Raw genomic sequence first — 23,154 nt, 5'->3', positions numbered from 1 at the left:
CTGCAAGATCAGGTACTCGGAAGTTTGCGATTGGGGGGGAGGGGCGGCGTATAAGTGGAGTGAGCTGAGAAGGGGGAAGGGGCAATAACTCAGACCAGGAGGGCAGACGGAGTGAATTCTCAGTGGCAGAGCTAAGGAAAAGAAGCGGAATCCTCCGACACATGAGGATGTCTCTCCCAGTCACTGCATGGAGAGACAGTGAAGACTGGGCTTCTCCAGGTCAGCAGAGAGGTGGACATTGGGCAGTGAAGCAGCCCTCCACAGACATTCTGCTGCAGGTCCTCACCGCCGTCATGCCCACGCATCAGTGCAAAGCGGGTGTGTGAAAATACGGAGGGATGATCGAAACCCGCATGTTCAGCAAGAAAATACCACAATCCAATGTTTCATTTGTTTTTTTTTTTTAATTAACATTTTTCCCACAACGATGCAAGATAAAGCGTTTTTTTTTTTTTTTTTTTTACATTTTTTTTTCTCGAAAGCAACCAAGAGAGAAAAGCAAACATTTCTAAGAGCCTAAAAGAAGCAGAAGCTCGTCTGCCATGCAGCAGGAACCAGCAGGGGAGCTAATCAAACCCAGAGCAAGGGATCCTACTGGGGAGGAGGCGGGGCGGGCATCATTCTTAATCCACACACCACACCAAACAACTCTGCCCTATTAGCCTGCGCTCAGCGTCAAATCACACTTCCGTCATGGGGGTAGAGGGTATGACAAACAGGCACTTTGTATGCTTAATAAAAAATAATTAAATTAAAGGGAAAAAAGTGTCACTCCACTTGGAAAAAACCCACTTTCTGTGCTACTCATCACACAGGAATCCTTAGATTTCTCGCAAGGTCACAGACATCTGTAGTTTATCAATACGTTTGAAAAACTGGGTAATTACACATTCAAATTCAGTATTTCGGGAGGAAAAAAAAACTCAAGATCTGACTCTCCTAAAGAACTGCTGTTTTTTTCCACCAGCAGTTATAAAGTTGATGTGGTTAATGGAAATGGGGGGGGCTCCCCACCCTCAGCTGAGCATTCCCCTCCCCCCCTCCCCCAGCAAACAATGCCCACAGAGCATAGCCCCTGAACTGGGGGGGAAAAGGGCCGCAAACAGACTTCAAGTGATTCCTAGTTACTAGAACTACTGTTGACTGACTGACTGATAGAACAAGTATTCAAGTTTCTTAAAAAAAAAAAAAAGTGAAAAAAAAAAACCAAAACAAAAATCAAAGTCTAACTCGTCTTGCATTATAAGAGTGGTCAATGAATTACACAAACCAGTAGATGCTGAAGCACTAACCTGCCATACTAGTCTAAGAGCAAATCTGTTTTTATATTGTGGTACTCAAGTCCCAGACGCAGTGCGTTGCCGCTCAGCGATTGGTCCTTAAGGGAGACATAACGTATTGGTTCCATTGGCCAATTACAGAATTGGAGACAGGAGGAGAGGAAACACCCCCCTCAAAAAAAAAAAAAAGCCCAACAAACAAAACCCACAACCAGGCAAAGCAGAGAAAAGACAAAGGAAAGGGCTCCGTCTGTCCTGTCTGTCAGGGATCAGTGCGTCTGTCTGTCCGTCGGTCCTGCTCACTTGAGAAGAGCTTTGATCGCGTCGCTTTCCGCCGCCTCGAAGGCGCTCAGACCGTCTGGTCCTTTCCGGTTCTTGTCGGCTCCCTGTGGAGGTGATGACGTGGAAGAAAGAGCGTGTGATTAATATCCATTCCCCTGACCAGGGGAATGCAGGGCTGCTCTCGCTGGGTATTCTGTGGATAACATCAGCCCAACGGCATGTGGCCACCTGATTCCCTGCGTGCCACAAAGCTCCAAGGTCCGGCAGCAGTGACCCCCCCCAGCCCTTGGTCACGCCATCGCCCCTCTCCCCCATGCAGGGCCAACTTAACAAAAACAGCTGCTGTAACTTCAGGCAGTCCCCAAACTAAGAATATCTGACTTATGGACAACTACTTACGAAGACTGCCATGAAGCGTGTTACACACAATGGTTTGTAATAGCAAACACATGTGCTACCGTAACATTCATGAAAATGCAATTTCTGCAGTACATTGGCTCGAACTAATATTAAAAGTATGTACCGTTTTTCCAGTTTACCTACAAATTCGACTTAAGACAGACTTAGGGAATGGATCTCATTCGTAACCTGGGGACGGCCTGCAGTTACATTTACACTGTGTACCACATCAGTACAAGTGTCACTTTCTGGGTATAGAGCCAACAGGCCTGGGATGCCACATGAATTCTGCAATGCATTGATATGGCCAGAAATAAAGTGGGCAGTGGAGAGCGGGCCGAAAAAGACAAAGCAGAATAAAGAGCACAGAAATGAAACGTCCTTTTGTCTCCGTTTAGTGACACATCAGAGGGTGGGAGCGGAAGCTTTCCATTGTCGTTTTTGTGATGGTGGGGGGTGCGAAAGGGTCGACTGAGGGAAGGAATGACCCAGTTTCGGTGCCAGGGCCCGCGGTTCTGCTGGGCCTTATGGGTCGCGGCAGCAGGGATCACAGGAAATGCTGGCCAGTTTGCGGCCCCGTCCAACGCTAATTGGGATGGCGAGGAGGGAAAAATAAATTTAAAAAGTAATCGGTTTATTTATCCTTTTAGAGAGTTTGGACCATGACTCACTGTAAGCTCAGTGTTAACAGAAGCCTTAAAGTGGCAGGAGGCCATTTCCCCAGTGACAGTGTTTTCAGCAGCGACTGCACGTTCGACTTTAAATGCAAAGGTAAGCGGATTAGGCCGCCTGTCTGATTTTAGTCAAGATAGAACGCTTTTGTGAAAAGGTGGCAGCGCGGGGCTTAAAACGCAGGAGCTCAAAACCCACGACGGCAGCTCTTTCTGGCAGGATTTGTCGAGCTTGCCAGAACCTAGCTGCGGCAGGGCCAGACAAAGTCAATCTGAGGGCCCGGGGGAGGCCATTAGCGACGAGTTCTACTTTAGGCTCTTGTCCCCAACGCCATGCATGGCCACAGCGAGGGCCCCTTCCTCAGCATGACCCAGAAGGGGGTCGCACACTGGCCTGACTGGGAAACGGGCAAGTGCCCCTGGCGCTGGGCTTTGGGGGCAGCAGTGAAGCATTATTTAGCGGGCACCACAGCATAACACATCCACATCGAAGTAGTCACTCCTCGGCACTGCTTGAAAACCTGTGTGACCAACTGCCCCCCCACATGTCACATGTTAAATCTAACATGTGAAATGGGGTGTCCCCGCAGGGAAGAAAAAAAAATTGCAAGCTGTGGGTGTCCTGTAGCTAGTACACAATTTCAACATGCTGTGCACCTGAAGTCGCTCAGAATGGCAGACAAAAGTGGGGTCACCCCTGGTTAAGGGACACGTGTCGCTGTAACAGCCTCCGCACACTCGCAGAGCTTTCCATTAAGGCTTCGTTAAGCCATTTCTAAGTGAAGGTCAGAGATCCGTGCTCATAATCTACAAGATGGGGAATGGCACCCCTGAGCGTGACTGTAACGCTCGCCCATCGATCATGCGCAGCCTGGCCAGCACTGCCTGCTCCACACGGACTTCGATTACTCAGCTTCACATCCAAAGGAATCACTAACCACTTGACAATAATTGGGGTCAATAATTTTGCATTAAAAATAAATAAAATAGCCAGCAGGGTGACAGAAGTTCACAAAGAATTAGTGCACGACTCACAGTAAACTGCAAACACTAGTTCAGTAGCCTGTACTACGAAGTAGTTACTGGCTTATCAGCGTAACTTGTCGGAATTAAGGTACCACAGTTTAAATGGACGTCATATTTGTTCACTTACATTTTGCCCAGACTACCTTAAATCCGACAAGTTCCTATAATAAGCCAGTAACCCCACTTCATAGTACAGGCGACAGGAAGACAAAATACAAGACTGGGCAGATTTATACTTGGCACCTGTACATCCCTGGGTCCAATGATAATGAAACATCAATCCCTGCAGGCTTTAAGAAGGCAGCACAATATAAGCTAACTCATAGGGTCAAGAGAGGAGGGGGGGATAAGACCACTATGGTGACTCAATAGTATTTTGGGAAAGACTAAGAATGTTCACACAATGACCTACAGTTGGTTCCCTGACACTTAACCATACATATCTGTCAAAGCTTTTCCCCATGCAGCCAAACAAACAATAACTGGAAATAAAGGGACAGCAATAGTCTGGATGTTTTGACCAAGTACACAGACTTGCATTGTATACTATCATGCATAAGTCTCAACTAGCAGGACTGTTACTATCCATTGCATTAATAATCGAGCAATCTACCAATTAATTTCATGATTAAATCAAGCAATCATTTATAGATATGTATTATTATATTGTGCTTGGCATGAAGCAGGAACCAAGCCCCTGTCCATTACAGAGCACATACTCACTCACACTCATGGTCGATTTAGGGACTTCCACGTATGTTTCTTTTTTGGACAGTGAGAGGAGACTGGAGGTTAACACCCGCAGAAACGGGGTGAACAGGCAAAACGAACACATGCACACCCACGAGGAGGCAGTGTTTGGTGACGGCGCTATGCGCTGCGCCGCAGGCTACGCGACGATATCCACCTCGGATGTCACATGGCAAGGACTGCGATAATCACACGAGTTTAAACCATCAATAACAAGTCGTGCTACAACATTTTTACTGTTACAGGAAACAAAACCTGGTAAGCTTTGCCATCAAAACGATGGGTAATTCTCAGTATTATCTAGTATACATTTAAAAATACACGGTGTGAAGTTCATCACAGTTTGCATGAACTATGCATGCACTCTCCCAAACAACCATAATCATTCTCATCCTTGACAGTGCGGTCCGTGTGTGTAATTGAATAAGAACGACAGTGGAAGAGAAAAGCGAGCAAGAACTGGGTATGAAAAGATGTCTTCCACTGTCTGGAAACATTTTAGATTCCATATAGACAATGTAGCGCAACAGCAAGAGATTTTTTTGGGTATTGCTTTGTATCTGTTGGCTATAGTTAATGTTCAACTCCTAAATAAATCGCCAAAATTTCAAATATCAGTGTGAACGTTCCAAGATTCTGCCCTATTCAAAACTAACATGTTCACAAAAAATATTAAAATTAGGCTATAAGGATATTTAATGTACAGTTGGAGATGGTGCAGCTAAGCAATGAGGCTAACCATTTTAGCAGCAATTATTTTGAGATACAGAAATCAAAGAAAGTACATTAAATGACAGTCATCAATTTGACTTAAAATTAAGCTAAATGGCACCTATCTATGGCTAACCTGCATCCATCAAACCTGCATGACTTTTAAGATGTAGCAGTTGCAATGCTGTCATGCCGTGGTGATATTTAAGTTCTGCTTTGCAATGCTGATAGACGACTGCATTCTCTTTCACATTCTTTATTTAGAGCCTCATCTGTTATGCTTCATCTTCCTTCTGTCATACTGCAGAGTAATTGAGAAGACAATCAATACTTTACCATTTTTTTTTTTTTTTTTTTTTTTTAAATCGAATAACCATGACAGCTCTATCAACAAGTATTCTGAGACTAACCCAGTCAGTCTCTATCTCAGACTCAGAACTGCTCACTCTTGCCTCAGGGGTAACCTGTCACAGAACTTGTCATAGGCTGAGGACTTGCCCCCCAGCCACATATATCCGCCTACTTGGTCAGATGCAAGTTGAATAATTAAGCATTTAGCCAATACAAAGGTGAGGTGGGTTACTTCTCCCCATCACTGTGGCCCTGGAAGGTCAGGTAATGAGCCCAGTCCCGCATTCATCATGATGGAGCCCTCTAATGTGCTAAAGACACAACGAGCTTGCGACACAATGCAACTCAACACCACATCAAACTGTTTTCATAACACAAAAAATGTGTATAAGGTTGAGAGCGATGGTTCATTTCCTACAGAGAAACAAGCTATTCTATTGGTCCACAACTGTTAACAATGAGTACGAATCACCCGTGCTGAGAGACTCAGCGTCCATCTCTAAACTCAACATATTAACACATCAACCTTTATCAACATGCATCCCTGGGCCCCTGTGTAGATGACTAGACTCATGGCTTCATGTTAGGCAGGCATGATGATATGGGCATGACATCGGTATTGGCCAATGAAAGCTCATTATTGGCTTCGGCAGATATGAACATTTCTGCCAATGAGCCTGTTTTATAAGGTCACATGTTCACAGTGCACATGACGGTGCTGAATGTAAGCTTCAACATGCCATCTGTATGGGCGTATTTTACTGGATGTATTTCTTTTTCAAATCATTAAACAAAATCAAGTGTTGAAAGTAGGTTAAGTAGTTTGCTGACATGTAATATGTAGCTAGTGCACAGAATTGTGTCCGCATCTGAGACCAGGACTACTGGACGCAAGTCAACATGGGAGCATCTTGATAGTTATAGAGGAGAGGCAAGGCTCTATGTGCAGTACTGTAATATATGGCCAGTACTCCACAGAAAAGAATAGTTTTATAATAAATGGGATATACACGCCAATTCCTACTACATTCACTCTCATGTATCTTGGCGCATATGGACCTTGGGCGTAGAAGTGATTGGACGTGACTCGATCACGCATAACTCGCCATGAAACTGTACAGTATGACAATTACATCTCATTTTCATTGTAATGGGTATTGCAAGTTATCTAGCGGCAATTTAAAGAATACGAGAGATTGTTCGTAGGTTATATGCAAATACTATGCCATTTTACATAATGGACTTGAGCATCCACGGATTCTGGTATGTGTGAGGGTTCCTGCAACTAATCCCTCACACACACGGAAGGCCGACTGTAACCGAAACATAACAAAATTGCTATTGACAACGCTTGTGAGCACCGGTGATGTGAGGAGGGGCAAAACAATACTCATTTAACATTGTTACTAACAATGTTACTTAAAAAAAGGTGACTTATTTTGTGCAGAAGAGAGCCCACTGTCACCGAGGTATTACAATAACATTACGGTAATGTTTTGGGCTTACAGAAGACGACATATGGAGCTTAGGTTTACCGATACCGTTTTACTTAAAAATAAAACGCAGCACTAGCCCAAGTTGAAATAATTTCCTTATTTTTCAGGATTGACAAAATTTATACAGTTACATTGAAAAAAGATAGATATAAATACAAGTACACCATCACAATAAGAGTAATATGTTATTTCTAGTATGAGAGGGACTTGGTGTTCTCTTCGATGTAATAAAGACGTGTATTTACTGGTACCGCCTAAATCAACTTTGAGAATATCAGAATATTAAATATCAGCACGAATCCTGTATCACACATCTGTGTTTCTTGTGCTTGTGTTAAGACTAAACAAGGTACAAATGTCCAGAAGGCATGTGTGTGTGTTAATTCAGGGGGCCAAAAGTTTATTTTCCAAATTAGGACAAACAGGTTTGATGGAATCTTAATTGAACTAAAATACCAAAGTGACCATAGACTGTTTGCATCTCTGGATAACAAAGCTAACCTAACGGAACAGCCTAGAAGCCCGTGAAGGAGGAGGATCTGTTAAGGTTGGAAGTTAAGCAACCGACATTGCATATAATCCAGGCAGGGGTGGGGGGAGGGGCTGCAGACCCAAGGCACGCAAGATCAGTACATTGAGACAAATACATTGAGAAAGTACCTTTTCTAGGAGGATCCTGACACAGGCAAGGTGCCCCTCATAGGTCGCAGAGAGGAGAGGAGTGATGCCATGTTTGTCGGGGGCCTGAGGAAAGGAAGGAAGGAGATAAGGACTTTGCTGAAGAGGTCATGAATCCCACAAAAGGGCATGAGGACCACAGACCATAACTTTTCTCAGTGTCACTTCTAGCGATTCTTCCTTATATCATCAATAAATGACTCCAAGCAACACATAAAGGTAACTGATTTATCAATCTGTTCTAAAAGGGGAATAGAAAGTTTCTTCAGGGGAGTAGTTTAAAAAAAAAAAAAAGTCCTAACATTTTGTTTCTAGGTTTTGCAGTCTGATATGATCACACATGGTCTGAGGGCTCAACAGGAAGGTCCAAGGCTTTCAGACAACTGAAAAAGATCATTACCTCCCCACTTTGACTACACATCTGAATCTTAGAAGATCCAGCGCTGCTGAATTGCAGTGAATTTCAATACAGTACACTGCATCAGGCAGTAGGCTTTGAAGAACTTGCGTGATTTTCATCCAGCCTCACACATCACAAGAAGATTTTTCTGCTGGACAAATATTGTAGAATTCTACTAAAGAGTTAGAGTAACAACAAATTTTAAAAAGCAGCCAGTTTATGTTACACTAACTGCTACAGATGCCTACTTTCACTCCCTCAGGAGACAAATTTACAGTGATGCAGTTGTCAGTCAACACATAATCAATGCAGTCTCCCCAGCCTTTTCAAATCTCCATAAGCCAGGTGCTGCTTGAGGGGATATCAGACAGAACATGTGGCCTAAGATGACAGACGGGACCAACACAGAGGGAGAGAGACACAAACAGCCTCAGAAATTCGACAGCACAGATTAGACATGCTGGCATGGCGAATCGGCTGAGCAAATTTCATTGGTTGATGCTCTCTTTCCACACACCATGAAAGGCCATTAAATTTCTGGGAAGGGGGTCACACCTGACTTTCGAGGTTAACCATCTCCCAGCACTTACATTAACATCCGCGCCCTTGGAGAGAAGAAACTCCACCACGTCTCCCTGGCCGCAGTCAGCAGCATAGTGCAATGGCTTCCTGCCCCCTTCCAGTGTCCTGTTCACATCCTCGTCCTGTTGGGCAGACACATTGCCAAAAAGCTGAAAGTCACATAAACACATCCTACTGGAGAAACCAGATTAAGACACTTATTTGACATCTGTACATAGTCCTAGTATAAAAGCAAAAAAAATCCTAACAACTAATCTATAACATAGATAAAACGGTAAAAATCGTTGACAGTGAATTTTGCCGTTCAGCTGCATTTTTTTGCAGGCTTCGGTCTAAAAACGACTTGCATCATTTTGTTTCACTGCACAACATCAAGCCGAAATTAATGCATTGCTTGATACAAGCAGAATCCAAATTCATAAGCAGATGCTCAACATGGTTAACTGTGGCGGTGTGTTGCTTAAGGTTAATACTGGTTAGCCAGTCAGTCATAATCTGTGGTTTGGGAACATTTCAGTTTGCCAAAAAAACCAGACCAACACCGCACAGCGCAGTTGATAAGAACAAGACTGTCGGTTGTTAAACTTGGATATGCTGCTGGAAACAGATACAACTCATTTGCCAGCTCATTTGAGACATCATCCGAGTGCATGTGCGACCGTGGCAAGGCAGAAACGGCTTTTGCACGATAGTCTTCTTGTGGCATTTAAGGTGATTTTAGCAGGAAATTCAAACAGCTAAAGACAGAACTACAGCTACAGAGGCATTTATCACTACAGATAAGCAACCATACTTGAGAGTAGTGCTGTCACGATACCAACATTTTAATATGGATATCAAGTCATGAATTTTTCCTTAAAAAGGGGAAATACTCTCAAATGTCATTACTGTGCTTTAATTGAAATGATGTTTTAAATATCTGGGTCACTTGCAAGCAGGTCGGTTAAAATGCAACCATATTAGTTAAAAAAAAAAGCAGGTAGAGTATCATTTTGTCTAATATTAGTGGTTCAATTCGCTGTCTGGTTGAATTAATCAGAATGTTCGGGTCACTCGTGAAATGGACCTGCGCATCACTGTAGACTGAATATGTATATTACTGCTGGCAATTTTGGCATTTTCATCAGTCACATTTCTTTCATGGAAATAACAGGGGAGTGAACACGTCAGTTATCACCTGTCAGTCTTTGAATTCTTTGAAAAGTTCGGGATGTTTGTCCGACAGATGTCTGGGCAGGTTTGACGTGGTACCTTCCTTTGTGAGACACACTTAAACACAGCAGCACCTTTGGTGTTGCTTTTAAGGGGCTTGCCTTTTTCATCTACATGATAGCAAAACTCTCTCTATATTTCACTTCGGGCCTTCTCGTTTTTAACAAGTTCAGGTGTTGTTGAAGCCCTTGCCACTTTGGAACCAAGTGGAAAAAGTGCACTGCTCTCTTTGCTGATATTCTAAGTTGTTTCCTGTAACAGCACCACTGTCAGTGTTTTTTTCAACTTGGTAGAAGGTCTAGGTTAGTTAAAATTAGATTAATTAGAAAGTTAAAACTCACATTCAAAACCGATCAATGTGGGGCCCATGTTGGTTACTTTGTTTCTATTCTGTTAATACTAAAAAAAAATTACTTTTCCCAGTGTGTGTTCATGTACTGTCCATTTAAAAGCATACTAGTGTGAGTGTCGCCACGTGACTCCGCCCTATACAGTCTGTGACATGGAAGCAACATGGAGGTGAAGCTGACTGAGCAACTCGAGCCACTTCAACAGTACCAATATTTAAAAGAGTGAACCGCTGATAGTGATCACGATCATAGTGATAACCATTTATATGGATCAAAAAGTCCAGGGCAGAATAATTCCTGTATGAATATCGTTTAAATAATTTGCTTATAGTAATCAAGAAGTCCACTTTTTATACGTAAAATATGAAAAAGATTACAATTATGGTAATTATTTTTGATCTGGTCTGAAGAAACAAAAGATTTGGATAACATGTCAAAACAATAAAAAAGTATTTGCTATAATTGGACTGCACAATATTGGGGGAAAAATAAATATGGCGAATGCTATTTTGTTGTAATAAACATTGGGATATTGATATGGCAATATTAATAAAACATGATTATAACCAACAACCAACCAACCAGCCTATTGGTCCTTGTTTTACTGCTGGTTGAACCTGTGAAGCACTTTGGTCAACTATAGTCGTTTTAAATATGCTATACAAATAAAAGCTGAAGAATACCTTGATATGACATTTTGGCCATATCCCCCACAGCTAGTCTCAACTGCAGTTGTGTCTCCCCCCACTAATATTGTGTGGTAGGTGAAGTAAAACATGTTTGGAGATCTTTAGCGTGGAACAGGTGAAGTCCGGTGTGGGATGAAGATTACCCCGAAAACATTCGTAACAACCAATGTGGGGCCACTCTTACTTGAAAGAAACGTTTAGTCAGCTAATTAGTATTAAAAGAAAATTGGAACTGGCTAGGATCGGTATCAGCAGGTCATGCTTTTAAAAAAATAAAAAATAAAAAACCTGGGATGAACCAAGGAAAATGCAAATCGAGGCATCTTTATTCACAACACATGAAGATGAACCGGTTTGACATAAAATATATACCTAACTACACTGTAAATTGACCTGGAAGAACAGGGAAGCATTAATCCTTAATGACGGACTGCACATGGCCACCTCACACAAAGGCCAAGTAGAGCTTAACACTTATCAGACAAGACTTTATACAATGCAAGTCATTCTGGAACAGAATCCCAGCCTTCTTAAGCCAGTGTCCAGTTGATATTATGTCTGTTTCAGAATTTGGAGGACAACGTATCGGTGTGGATTGCTAAGGATGACCAAGTTAATTAAAACTCTGCGATATACCAGAATTACTATCATATTGTGATACAAAAAGTAAAGCTGTATAATTCTATCACAAATATCGATATCTGATGAAAATGTGCTTTACGTCTGTATTGCACACATCCAACAACACTGTAAAAAGTTGTGTCACGTAGTGGACATGCCAGATCTGCACCTTGGAGAAAGACATAATCGCAGTCATTTCATGTGTCTTTAGTGTGGAGAAGCAACACAGATGGTCAGAAACCACTGCCGCCCATTGCTATTTAGCTGATAAGCACGGCAGCAGGAGCAATTAGTCTTTATTATGGTTTTAATCCGAAGAACTGGGTGAACTTGCAGGTCCGTCACCCCCAGTATGCAAACTCTGCTATAAGGCAGTAACACATCTAACCTGATGGAGCATCTGTCTAGTTCTCTGGTTTACATTTAAATAAGGAGATAAAGGTTAGTCAGGTGTGCATAACATATATAAAATTTATCAGCTATTATGTTTTATGTTATTGTTTAAAGTTGTGTTTTGCCAATATGCAATTTCATTCTTAGGCTTTACAAACTGTTGAAAAATAAGCAAGGTTAAATAACTATGTTGATAACAGATTAGCAGTTTATTGATGAGGTTTCGTTAGGCCAAAACTGGCATTGGGACCAAAGTCAAAATTTAGGTACTGATCCAACTCTAGTGGAAAATAATCAAGACTAAAATCGATCGATGAAAATATAGCCAATTTCAATAATCCAATTCAATTAACATTCTACTATGTTAATACTGCCACAGAAAACCAGAGCATAACCTGAGAAGCATAGAGCCTAAGGCAGAATACGCACACAATCACAGACTAATGGCAATTTACAAATACCATTGAACAGCCTATCCCCGAACGACCGCAGACACAAGCTAGGCAATCTGGGAGAAACGCACATGAACAGAGAGAACATTGACACTGCACACAGATCCAAGGACCTTTCTGAAACCACTCTTACTATAGGATCTGTTACGCAACTTCTTTGATTCCTTCTGACTGCAGTTATAACAGCTTGGACTTCCATCCATCCATTCATTTTCCAAACCGCTTATCCTACTGGGTCGTGGGGGGTCTGGAGCCTATCCCGGAAGCAATGGGCACGAGGCAGGGAACAACCCAGGATGGGGGGCCAGCCCATCGCAGGGCACACTCACACACCATTCACTCACACATGCACCAGCTTGGACTTACACAGCTTAATTTAACTTGGGTAACTGCCATTTAGATTGACATTTTGAGCGACATTTATGCAGTAGATTTCCCTAGCTTTGCTAGAGGATCCCGTGATCAACATGGCAGCACGAGAGTTTTTTTTTTTTTTTAAAAAAGCACATTCAAGAAAATAGGAGAATATGGAAGCAAAATTCATCATAGAGATAGCCCCAGACTGAACAAATACAAGTCCAATGCCAAGGGTACATACCCAGAAGATGGATTAATTGGGCAGCCATTGTGTTGATGCCCCACTTTTGTAACAAGACCATCTGCGCCCATGATAGCTAGACAACAGCCATGTGGGACTTTCAATGACAAAAAATAGGCCAAAGTTTAGATTGATATTTTTACAGAAACTATTATGCACTATTAAGGTGACTGCAGGTGTGTTGGAAGCTTTCACATACCTGCTACATCTACAAATAGTATCTTTAATAAAAATATTTTTCAGTTTTGCACTGACAGCCACCGCATACTCCTGCATATGCGCCATTCCAAATAATACTGTTCAGCAAAACAGATATTCTATGTATGCTGAATAAAACACTCTTTTTAGGGAACTAAAAATGACCACCATGCATCTATCTCACTGCTTTACAACTGAAGCCTTCCATCTGTGTAGATAGAATTAAAATAGCAGTAAATATCCAAGATGGCCATTTGCTCGATGAACAGAACTAGAGCTGCTGCAAGAGGACACTTTGCAGTAAGACTGCTCAGCCTCATCACATTACAGAAAAGGTCAAGTCTGGTCCCTACTGCCATCTCTCACACCACACAGTTTCCCACAAATTAAATTAATATCTGCAGGATTCAGCAGCTATTACTGCATTCAATCAATTGGTTTTTAAACATTATTTCACACTGCAATTTAAATTAACATTTAAAACATGAATATACTAGCTATTAAAGGTCATGAAATGGTTGTCACGGCAAAAAATACCAAAAAAAAAACCCAAAGTAGTATCATTCAACTGAACAAAAATAGATTGATTTACATTATTATGATCCGTGCTCATACAACATATCATTACATTAATTACACTTTCAGGAAAATATTATAAATAGTTACATAGGCTCATCGGAGGTTTCTTTTATTTAAGACACCACAAGCACACTGTCAATCAATCTTAGCTAGTGATCTATGCATCCATTTAAAAACTCTGTAGGAGATAACCTCTTTACAACACTTTCATGCAAATGAGGAGAAAAAAATAACACAGCCTATCGACAAGTATGCTCACTGCAAATATATTATAGGACAGATTATCAGGTTCTAAAAAAAAAAAAAGTCATCAAAAGCTTGCAGGATGGGCTGGAAGTCAATAAACCCTCTGGATAGGAAGAGGGTGGTCACATACGCTATTTCCCTTCAAACTGATACTGTCATAAATGCCATGGCAAATACACCAACTCTCTAGTAGCACAGAATGCAGCTCAAGTGACAGGTTTGTTACTGCTGAAGCTGCTGATATTTGATATTTTAATACGAGTTTGTGTTTGTCCTGAGGAGGCTGGAAGGTAGGATAATTCATTGACATCACTGGGTATATTTACCCTTAAGTCTCTTTCAGGACATACGTGCAGATGTCTGGCTTCTGGAAAGGTCATAGCAGCATATTTAGCCAAAACAACCTTTCGCCACAATGCCATTTGAAAACAATGGCTGCCATTTTATGCAGGGTAGAGATGTGATGACTTAACAGAAACCACACAAAGAGAGAATAAGCAGAAACCTAACACTACCAGCACGCCAACAGGTTTGGGAATTGCTTTGTGTGTTATATAAACTTGCTGTATGTTAACAAATTGACCACAGCAATTCCATAGCAAAAAAAGACACCACCTGCAAAATGATAAACTCTTCCAGATTATTCACAGCTATGAAAACTAATAAACTTTATTACTACTTACAGTTAAATTTTTAAAGGCCTAAAAGAAACGCCAAAGCATCAAATAGGGATTTGAATAAATAATAATCAAAATGTTAAGACTAATTGAAATCCAAATCTACTAAACTGGATGCAAAATGCATGACATCTAGCCTCATTTTTCTACAGCAATCCACAGACTCCATACACCCCTGCATCCAGAAATTCACCTCTATTCTAATATTGTGATTCTACGATAAAATATCATAATACCTCCAGAGTGGACATAAAATCGTAGAGACAATGTGTTCTGCTTAGATTATCGTGCATGGTCACGTGTCTCACATCACGCTCTCCAGGTACCTCCAAAATGCTAGCATTACAGGACTTGGGCGGGGTCCGAAGGCACCCTACACGCACTAAAACAAAGATCACCGCCGCGCGGGATTTTATAAAGCATGGGCCACACACATCCGTACCAACGCCAAAGCAGTGGGGCCATGTAAAAATATATGTGCGCCGGTCCGAGACCCCCGCCCACCCGGCTCGCCACCGGGGGCCTGCTCAGAAGCGGACACGACTCAGTTAAACTGGCCTCGGCGCTCGCTAATACTGCGACATTGTAATATAAGTACACGTTTCTTCCCAATGCATTCAAGCTTCCTCACCCTTTGACTCGATAACTAACCGGCTTGCCATATTTACCTAGTTACACGGGCCTTTTCGTCATAATATATACGAATAAACGCCCAGCTAAGCGAATATTAAGTCCTTATCATCTAAAACGCACAGACAAGCAAGTTTAACAAGGAGTTCAACTTTTCACCAGCGGCGGACCGGCTACTCGAGTCTATAGCGAGAAATGCTCATCGTAGCAGTAGCATCCATTAGGATGTCACTAAGAAGCCCGTCACCGACCTGTAACCAGCAGCCATGCCAATTCCCGTCTAGTTACCCCGCTAGTTAGGCATCTCGCTAACCCTAACCGGGCTACTCGAAGTATCTAGAACAGGCTAGCCCACGAGGGAGCTAACAGCACGCGCTCGCTGTTAGCTTAGCGGCTAGCCGCCGAAGCCGTGGCGGGACACCGGTGAGATGGGCGAGGGGGCTAACGGCGGGCTTTACCTCCCACCCCGCCTCCGGGTCCGGCCCTTTTTTAACGGACGCCGTCTTACCTTCACCAGCAAATTCTTCACCTCGTCCAGGTCGCCGTTTTTCAAGGCCCACATTAATTCCTTATCGCCCATTTTTGTTCCTCTCCCCCTGTCGTTATCCCAGCTCAGTGCGCCAGCGCGTCCCTAACCCAAAACGCAAACTAACTCACCTACCTAACCAGTTAACTTCAACCTCGTTTGCTTTTCCCCCAACCTCCCACTCTCTCACCTTCGGCGCGACGCAGCTAGCGGGACGGCCGACAAGCGGTATATTTAAGCCGGCCGAACTGTGCTTATTAGCAGCGGCTAGCGGACAGCAGCTGTCAATAAATGGCGCGGTGCGTTTTATTGATATTCTAATTTAAAAGAAAGTTTCAAAGAGACGATAGGGAAAGAGGGATCCGCCTTTTTTCCAGCTAGCGAATACTATTTCCGAGGTTGAAAACCCGGAAGGTAATGCTCTGTCTGTCCTTCACTTTTCACCGTACAACTGAAGGGGGGGGGGGAGTCCTCCTTTACCAATATGGCGACAGGGAGTTACTCTTGCAGCTACCGTGTACAGTTATGATAAACGTAACCGCCACCTATGATTATGATGATGATTCTTTCGATTTCCCAGCACTCAAAAGCCACTGTCCAAGGGGCACGGCTTTGCAACGATAAGCCTCCCTAGTGCATTATCGATTTAATGACTTAGATTCCAGACAGACTTGCTCTTATCTAATTGTGCGGTGTTTATAGGAATTTAGTTTGTTTTTTTCCCCAGATAAGAACGAAATAATCAAATGATTAAAATCATCTGTCTTCTGGCCATAACGACAACGAGCAATACTTACTATAACCTAATCTGGCGGGACTGTTGATCATGCGTTGAAAAGTAACATAAAATAATGAGGCATAGCAGGTATTTAAAAAGCAAACCTGAAATATCCATTGAAAAACCAATAAAACGATGCAGAGCTTCAAAATCAATTTATGTGTGTAGTACACTCTTGGCAAACCATGATGAGACAAACCCCCCACCCCCACCAACCAAATGTCATCACTGAAAACATCACTAATAAACCAAGGCCTGGTAATGAGGTTATGGGATATTGGTGAGCCTGCTAAATGGTGATTATGGTAATAATAAGGGTAAAAAAACACACTAAATAATGCAGTACTAAATAAAGCAATGTATCATACAAACAGTAAAATCTCAAAAGTGTCTTTAACTGATCTGTGCAAATTAATTTTCTCTTGGACAAACCCCCGTCTATTTAGGTAAAAGAAGGGAAGGTCAAAGTTGATGATGACGATTATTATGTTTCATGTTCTAAAACATATTAACCATTTTCTCCACAATTTATTCCTTATATCTCTTGCAGGTCTCAAAGGATAAACTGTGATGTGTACGGTTTTTTGGTTTTAGTGGCTATCAAAGGATATAAACTGGAACATGAGCGTCTCATAAAGGAGAGCCAGTGAAATGAGCAACAGCTATTAATAATACAAGGGCGATGCATGAGTGAGAAGGGAGTTGTGAGACTATTATCCTAAGCACAGGGTAAGTGGGGGCTGGGTGTGCTGTTTGCCTCTCTGATGCCTGCTAATGAGTCCAACAACACATTTACAACTGACGTGAGCTGTTAGGAGTGCTTTTCAAGTGTCCCTGCTGCAAGTGGACAACCAGATCACACCCATCCCAACACACACACACACAGACACACAAACACATATGATTAATGCCACCATTAGCCATTATTTATTTTTACCTATGAGAACTTTAAAAAGTAGTGATTGATGTAACTTTTTTGAATCAGATACAAATGGCCTTATAATAGTCATGGACCAGCACCTGGAAACTGTGCCACATTCATTGGAGAGTAAACCATTAATGATATAAAAGTTTCTCATAAAGTCTTACTTGTATTAAAAACCTTAAAATTGGGCACAAACACCCAGATTGTGGTTCTTTGCCATTCCCAAATCTGCCGCAGCCAATCTCTGGCCTAGGGTCCAACTACTGACCATAACTCTACTGACCCAAAGCCTTCCCTGAGTGCCCAATAAGATGTAACTGCCTACCTTTTTATGTACCTACCTGCAATTAAATACATGTGGGATATCTAACGATCAATTTAGGAAATCGATATAAAGAGATGTTTACTACTTTTTTATGGGGATAAAGAACCAATTGTCTTTATAATGACCCATTTACCTTCCAAACTGTTAATCCAGCACTGGCTCACATTGTACTTGGGGGGCACTGTGTGACTCAGTGGACAAAACTTCTATGCCTGTGATTAGAAGGTGATCAGTTCAAACCCAGCCTCAGCATCTCTGCAGGTCCTTACACAGCTCCCTGGGCACTACATCAGGTGGCTGCCCCTCACAGCTAGCTTTTTCACACCAACAGAGGGCAAGTTGGAGGAGGCAGAAAGGTTATTTTACTATGGAAATCAATAAAGTATCAATTATTCCTTGGTAGAATGTATAGTTAAAATGTTCAATACAATCTTAACATAACTTGTATCTATTTTTCTACCTGCTAGCATTTCCAAAAAAAAAAAAAAAAAAGTTTTGGTTATATCAACACAGTCATAAATTTAAGGTGAGCAATCGTTCTCAGTAGTATACGTTGAATAGGCCTTTGAGATGGATTACAGCTCAAGGAAGGCAACAGCCGTATTAATATTTATAGGTGAAAAACAATATGGTAATCCTTTTTGTTTTCCATCATCCATCTTCTATAACTTCTTACTCAGTAGAGGGTCACATTGTAACTGCCATAATATTCAGTTAATATAGTCTTCAATACCTTCTTAACATAACTTGGGTCTGTTGTACTTCTTGTTGACATTTCCCAATAAAACATATTGGTTATAACAACACACCCATTCATTTAAGGTGAGCAGGTCATTCTAATGTACTAGAATGCTTTGAAGAGAATGCTTTGAGATGCACTGAAATTATTGAAATACAAGAAAGACAGCCATTTGTAATGCGATTATTGCATATTGTATTTTGTGCGCATGTATAACGTATACTGTTGCAGTTATTGTTCTATGTACAGTTTAAATTTATTTGGTGTGTTGCCTTCTGATGATTTCACTTCTAGTTCACTTTTTTCTAGTGATGCAATAATAAAAATGATTGTATTTGGTTTGTAATAATATTTATGTGAGAGGAACAATATGATAGTTTGTCATCATTCATCCTCAATCACTGTTAGTTCAGGACAGGGTTGCAGTGATCGTTGTCACCTTTCCTGGGAAGCACAAGGCTGGCAAAACCCCGACTGGGATGTCAGTCCATCGTGACTCACTCACAGTCGACGGTTTAAAGATGCCAGTTCACTTGCACCAGAGTAGCCAGAGGTAACCTACAGAGATCCAGGGAAAACATGCAGAATCAACACACTGAGCTGAGGGTGGGAATAAAACTCACAACCGTAAAGGTGTCAAGCCACTGCAGCACCTACTGAGCGGCTAAGGTTTTTCTCATTTTTAAACAGTTACTATGGCATTATTATGTTTTCTACTGCTGAACACATTTCCCAGGCTCTGCTGAAGGCACTTTTTCATGGTATAGCCGTAACAGAATAGATTAGCGATGCTTTATTGATCCCCATGGGGAAATCATCTTTTTGCCTACCCCGTCTTGCTCTCCATGAAACCCACAGACACATATACAGGTAAGAGGATCAGTCAGCGTGCAGCCTGCTGGAGCTGGGGGTTAAGGGTCTTACACAGGGGCCCAAAGGTGGCATGGGATTTGAACTGACGACCTTCCAATCACAGGCACAGGGTCCTACATCCTGAACTGCACACTAGTCAAAATCAGATGTTTGCATACCTAAGCATTACTGTAAAATGTGGGAGGGCATTTATATAAGAGGTGAGGGGACAACCCTGTCTACTAACTAAGTTTAATGAATTAATTGCATACAACGGAAGATTAGTCCACTTGTCAGAGAGATAAAGAGACTGAGAGCGAAGACGTAGTTCCTGAGAAGGGGGAGTTTTGTGGTTTCTCATTGCAGTTGCTGAGCATGTGCTTAGTTGGTATACCTGTCCGTATCACAGAGGCACCCTTTACCCTCTCAGAATTTCAGTTACAAATTTATACACTAAACAAAATTCAATATGGAATTTGTTACCGGTGACCATGGAAACAAATAGAAGGGTTTTGAGAATAGAAGTTAAATACAGAAACGGACAGATTTCATCACTCTTGCGACAAAAGACCACAACACAGCCACTAAGGAGTGACTGCCGTGACTTTTAAGTTGAATCAGCACCAGGAAAGGTGCAAGTATAATGAAGAAATATATAAAACGTATTTGGAGACTCATTGGTCTGACAGGGTAATCAAGCCATATAAAACCCTGTTTTGCTTTCCTCAGCGGTAACGAAATTAAAGAGCGAGAAAGAGAACCTCTGGACTGAGACCCTGTCAGCATTGTTATGTATTACAGGTTGTTTCCTTTGCAAAATGCGAGCGATGAAAAATAGAAGAGGCTAAGTTGAGGGTTGTAGCATATGAGCCAGGAACACATTACCCATATTCATATATTCTCCATGGTTGTTTCCATTTTAATGTCCCGCTTTTTAGTTTTCTGGGCCGGTTATAGATAAATCACACGCTGGCTACAGCACATCACACTGTTATTTGAGGAGACATAAGCCCCCAAAAAATGGGCGCGTTGCTGATCTGCATACTAAATATCTACTGAGACAAGGACAGTCTCATGTGAGCTGCTTCATGAGTCATGACTCCCAGTCCTTCTCTTCATCCTCCCCTCCTTCTGTAGGGGGGGGGGGATACTCAATATCTTTCCAGGTTCTCTTGATGACACAACGGTGGATGATAAAGCTCCTTGTTGCAGCCACCATTATGTGAAATAAACACTCCCCAAGAAAAAAAGCCAATCGGACCCACGGCAGAGGGAACCGTAAAAGTTACAGGTTTTTGGGAACTCAATACTGTCTGTGCAGGGAATAAAAATGAGGGTGATGGAATTCTCTCCCTGCAAAACCACAGCAGAGTAAACAAGCTGGCCTCATCCTGTTGAAAAGAATTACACTTTCCCTCCACCTGTCAGAGGATCACAGAGAGACTGCTGGGAGTTTCCTCTGGCTGTGTCAAGCAAACACCAATATGAGAACATGATATAATTCAGTTCACCCAGGGGGATAATCCATTGATTCTGATAGCTAAATTTACCTGTGGTCTTAACAGGTTTACAGTTTACTGCCATTCACACTTTTCGGACAATCACAAGAGTCTAGGTCACTCCCATGAAGTAATCGTAAATAGCTGACAAAGTACTGTGATATGCTATGCTATGCTACTATTAGTGAATAGCTTTTAATATTTAATCAGGTATATGCTGTTTTATTTTCAGTCCTATTAATATTATCATTATGGATAAGGATGTTGACCTATGGACTGTTGACCCTCGTCGCAGCTACCACTCAAAGTACCTTTGAGCTGAGAACTGCTGAGTCACGTATAAAAAAAAACATCCAGCCAAATTATTATGTAAAACTGCTATTGTGGAAAAACACCATTACCTGAGCAACTTAATAATGGAAACAGTAACAATAGGTGTCTGCATTGTAATCATTACTGTGGGCTGTCCACGCAGTCATGTCGTGTGGAGACTTAGTCGATAGTGACAATAGTGACATTATTATTACTGTTATTTCTTTATGTAGTGGAACATTTTGTATAAGGCAGCATAACTATTGAAGAAGTGACAAAATAAGTTTTGTCGGTATGACTGAAAACTTAACTTATTTTGTAAGTGCACGTGCATCATCAGACCCTGAAAACACTGAGGATTTCGCATAGACACCTACATAATACCATGCTTTCGTCATCATTGTTTTTCTGTTTTTGCATTTTGATCTCCAGGAAAGAAATACGTGACTTAATCTGATTGATCAAAATCGTTCAATAATCTCAGCTTTTCGAAACTCATCCATTATGGACGTGCACGGTGAACTCCAGCAGCCCAACAATGAAACAAACCAATAAATACTGTCGCCACCATTATCACCCACTGATCAGCGACAACAAAGGACGATATTATACACCCCCTACTTTCATAAAAAATGCATATTGTAATGAAAAACTCCTTCCCCTGACTGCTCCAGGCTTAGTCATTCATTTTCACTGCAGGCATGGTATCAAAACATGGAACATTCCAGGTTCAGCATTATATGTGCCCTGGACACCTCTCCTTTGTGTGTCTATTGTAATTGGTTCGATTTATCTTCATCAGAGTGCACAAACCATTGCCTGATTCCACAAGGAGATTAAGAAACATTAATCTCCCTCCATTACATAAACCCACCGCCCTGTTGACTCAGGTCATCCTCAGAAGCTTCCGGTTCCCATCCGTTGGTGTCAGCTCAGCTTCCCAGTTCTTCAAGCTCTAGTCAGCTGGTGCCCCTTGGTGGCCCACGGAGTTCATTAGAGAGCCGTTGTGTAGGCAAGGGAAAATGTCCTCACTGCAAAAGCCTCCAGACCTCTAGGGGGAGCTATCATTTGTACAAGATCCATGAAACACACAAGGGTTACTCCTGATGGTACATTCCACATAAATACAAACACAATACAGGCAAATTGATATCTTTATTTGTTTGCATTAATAAGTTTGTGCATGTGTGTTCTGACCCAATCGACCAGCACCCCTCTTACACCTCTATGTCCCCCCTTTTGTCCTATGGTGCGTGGAATAGGCTCCACCCCCCACAGCCCAGTACTGGATAAGCAATTGGAAGATGGGTGGGTGGGCTAATGACTGTATGAATCACTATAGTTCAATTTACTAAATGTTTCAAAGGCTCATAAACCCTCCCTGCGATAAAGATGTTCTGCAACATGGATGAGGAATCCAGCTAGAGATCTGAGCCAAATATATACATGTACAGTGCATATATAGTAGCAATTTAAAGGACTTAATTTGAAGCTTTCATAAACATTCAAGCTTATAAAATGGTAAAAGGTCGTGTTTGTAGCTGCGCAAATGCAGTGGGTCATGTAATCATGTTCACCATTTAAAGAGATTTGCCATCTCTGTCACAAATGTCACCCAACACCACAGTGGCTGGTAATTCCCATGCAGACTCTCCTAGCCCGTCATTTGTGGCTTGTGTGTGCAGCGTAAACTTGCTGTAATCGTTGGCCCCTCGGGGCACCATCACAGGCCCGCACCCTGTTGTCAGAGATGACACCATCCACTTTTTTGCATGTTACAATGTTCCGAAGGCTGTTGGATGTCTGAATGAACTTTGGAGGTGAAACTTTTTGTCTTTGTTCCGCTGTCTCCCCAGTTATGCCTCCAATGTACACATTTCTCTACACTGCAGTTCCTGTATGGGATTGTACATTTTAAACCTGTCCT

At 42.0% G+C, this 23,154-nt stretch overlaps 1 protein-coding gene across 1 annotated transcript; it reads right to left on the bottom strand.

Moving 5' to 3' along the window:
• Positions 1-434: 434 nt before the first annotated feature.
• On the bottom strand, positions 435-16,223 carry mtpn (myotrophin). Its single transcript, XM_049008290.1, has 4 exons — positions 15,780-16,223; positions 8,635-8,748; positions 7,627-7,710; positions 435-1,666 (listed from the first exon to the last, which is right to left on the bottom strand). The coding sequence occupies exons 1-4, from the start codon at positions 15,849-15,851 to the stop codon at positions 1,580-1,582; spliced, it is 357 nt and encodes a 118-aa protein (XP_048864247.1). The 5' UTR covers positions 15,852-16,223; the 3' UTR covers positions 435-1,579.
• Positions 16,224-23,154: the final 6,931 nt, after the last annotated feature.

The sequence above is a fragment of the Brienomyrus brachyistius genome, chromosome 3 (genome assembly GCF_023856365.1).
Source record: "Brienomyrus brachyistius isolate T26 chromosome 3, BBRACH_0.4, whole genome shotgun sequence".
In the NCBI taxonomy this organism is placed as follows: Eukaryota; Metazoa; Chordata; class Actinopteri; order Osteoglossiformes; family Mormyridae; genus Brienomyrus; species Brienomyrus brachyistius.
Note: the sequence above shows the minus strand (reverse complement) of the source record. Positions and strands in the feature narration are given on the sequence as shown.

What these genes read in the sequence shown, in the direction of transcription:
- mtpn (XM_049008290.1), bottom strand. Translation starts at nt 15,851, where the DNA reads ATGGGCGATAAGGAATTAATGTGGGCCTTGAAAAACGGCGACCTGGAC. An exon ending in TGAAGAATTTGCTGGTGAAG is followed by an intron (nt 8,749 to 15,779) that starts GTAAGACGGCGT and finishes TCTGCCCAACAG; the next exon opens with GACGAGGATGTGAACAGGAC. An exon ending in CCAAGGGCGCGGATGTTAAT is followed by an intron (nt 7,711 to 8,634) that starts GTAAGTGCTGGG and finishes TCCTTTCCTCAG; the next exon opens with GCCCCCGACAAACATGGCAT.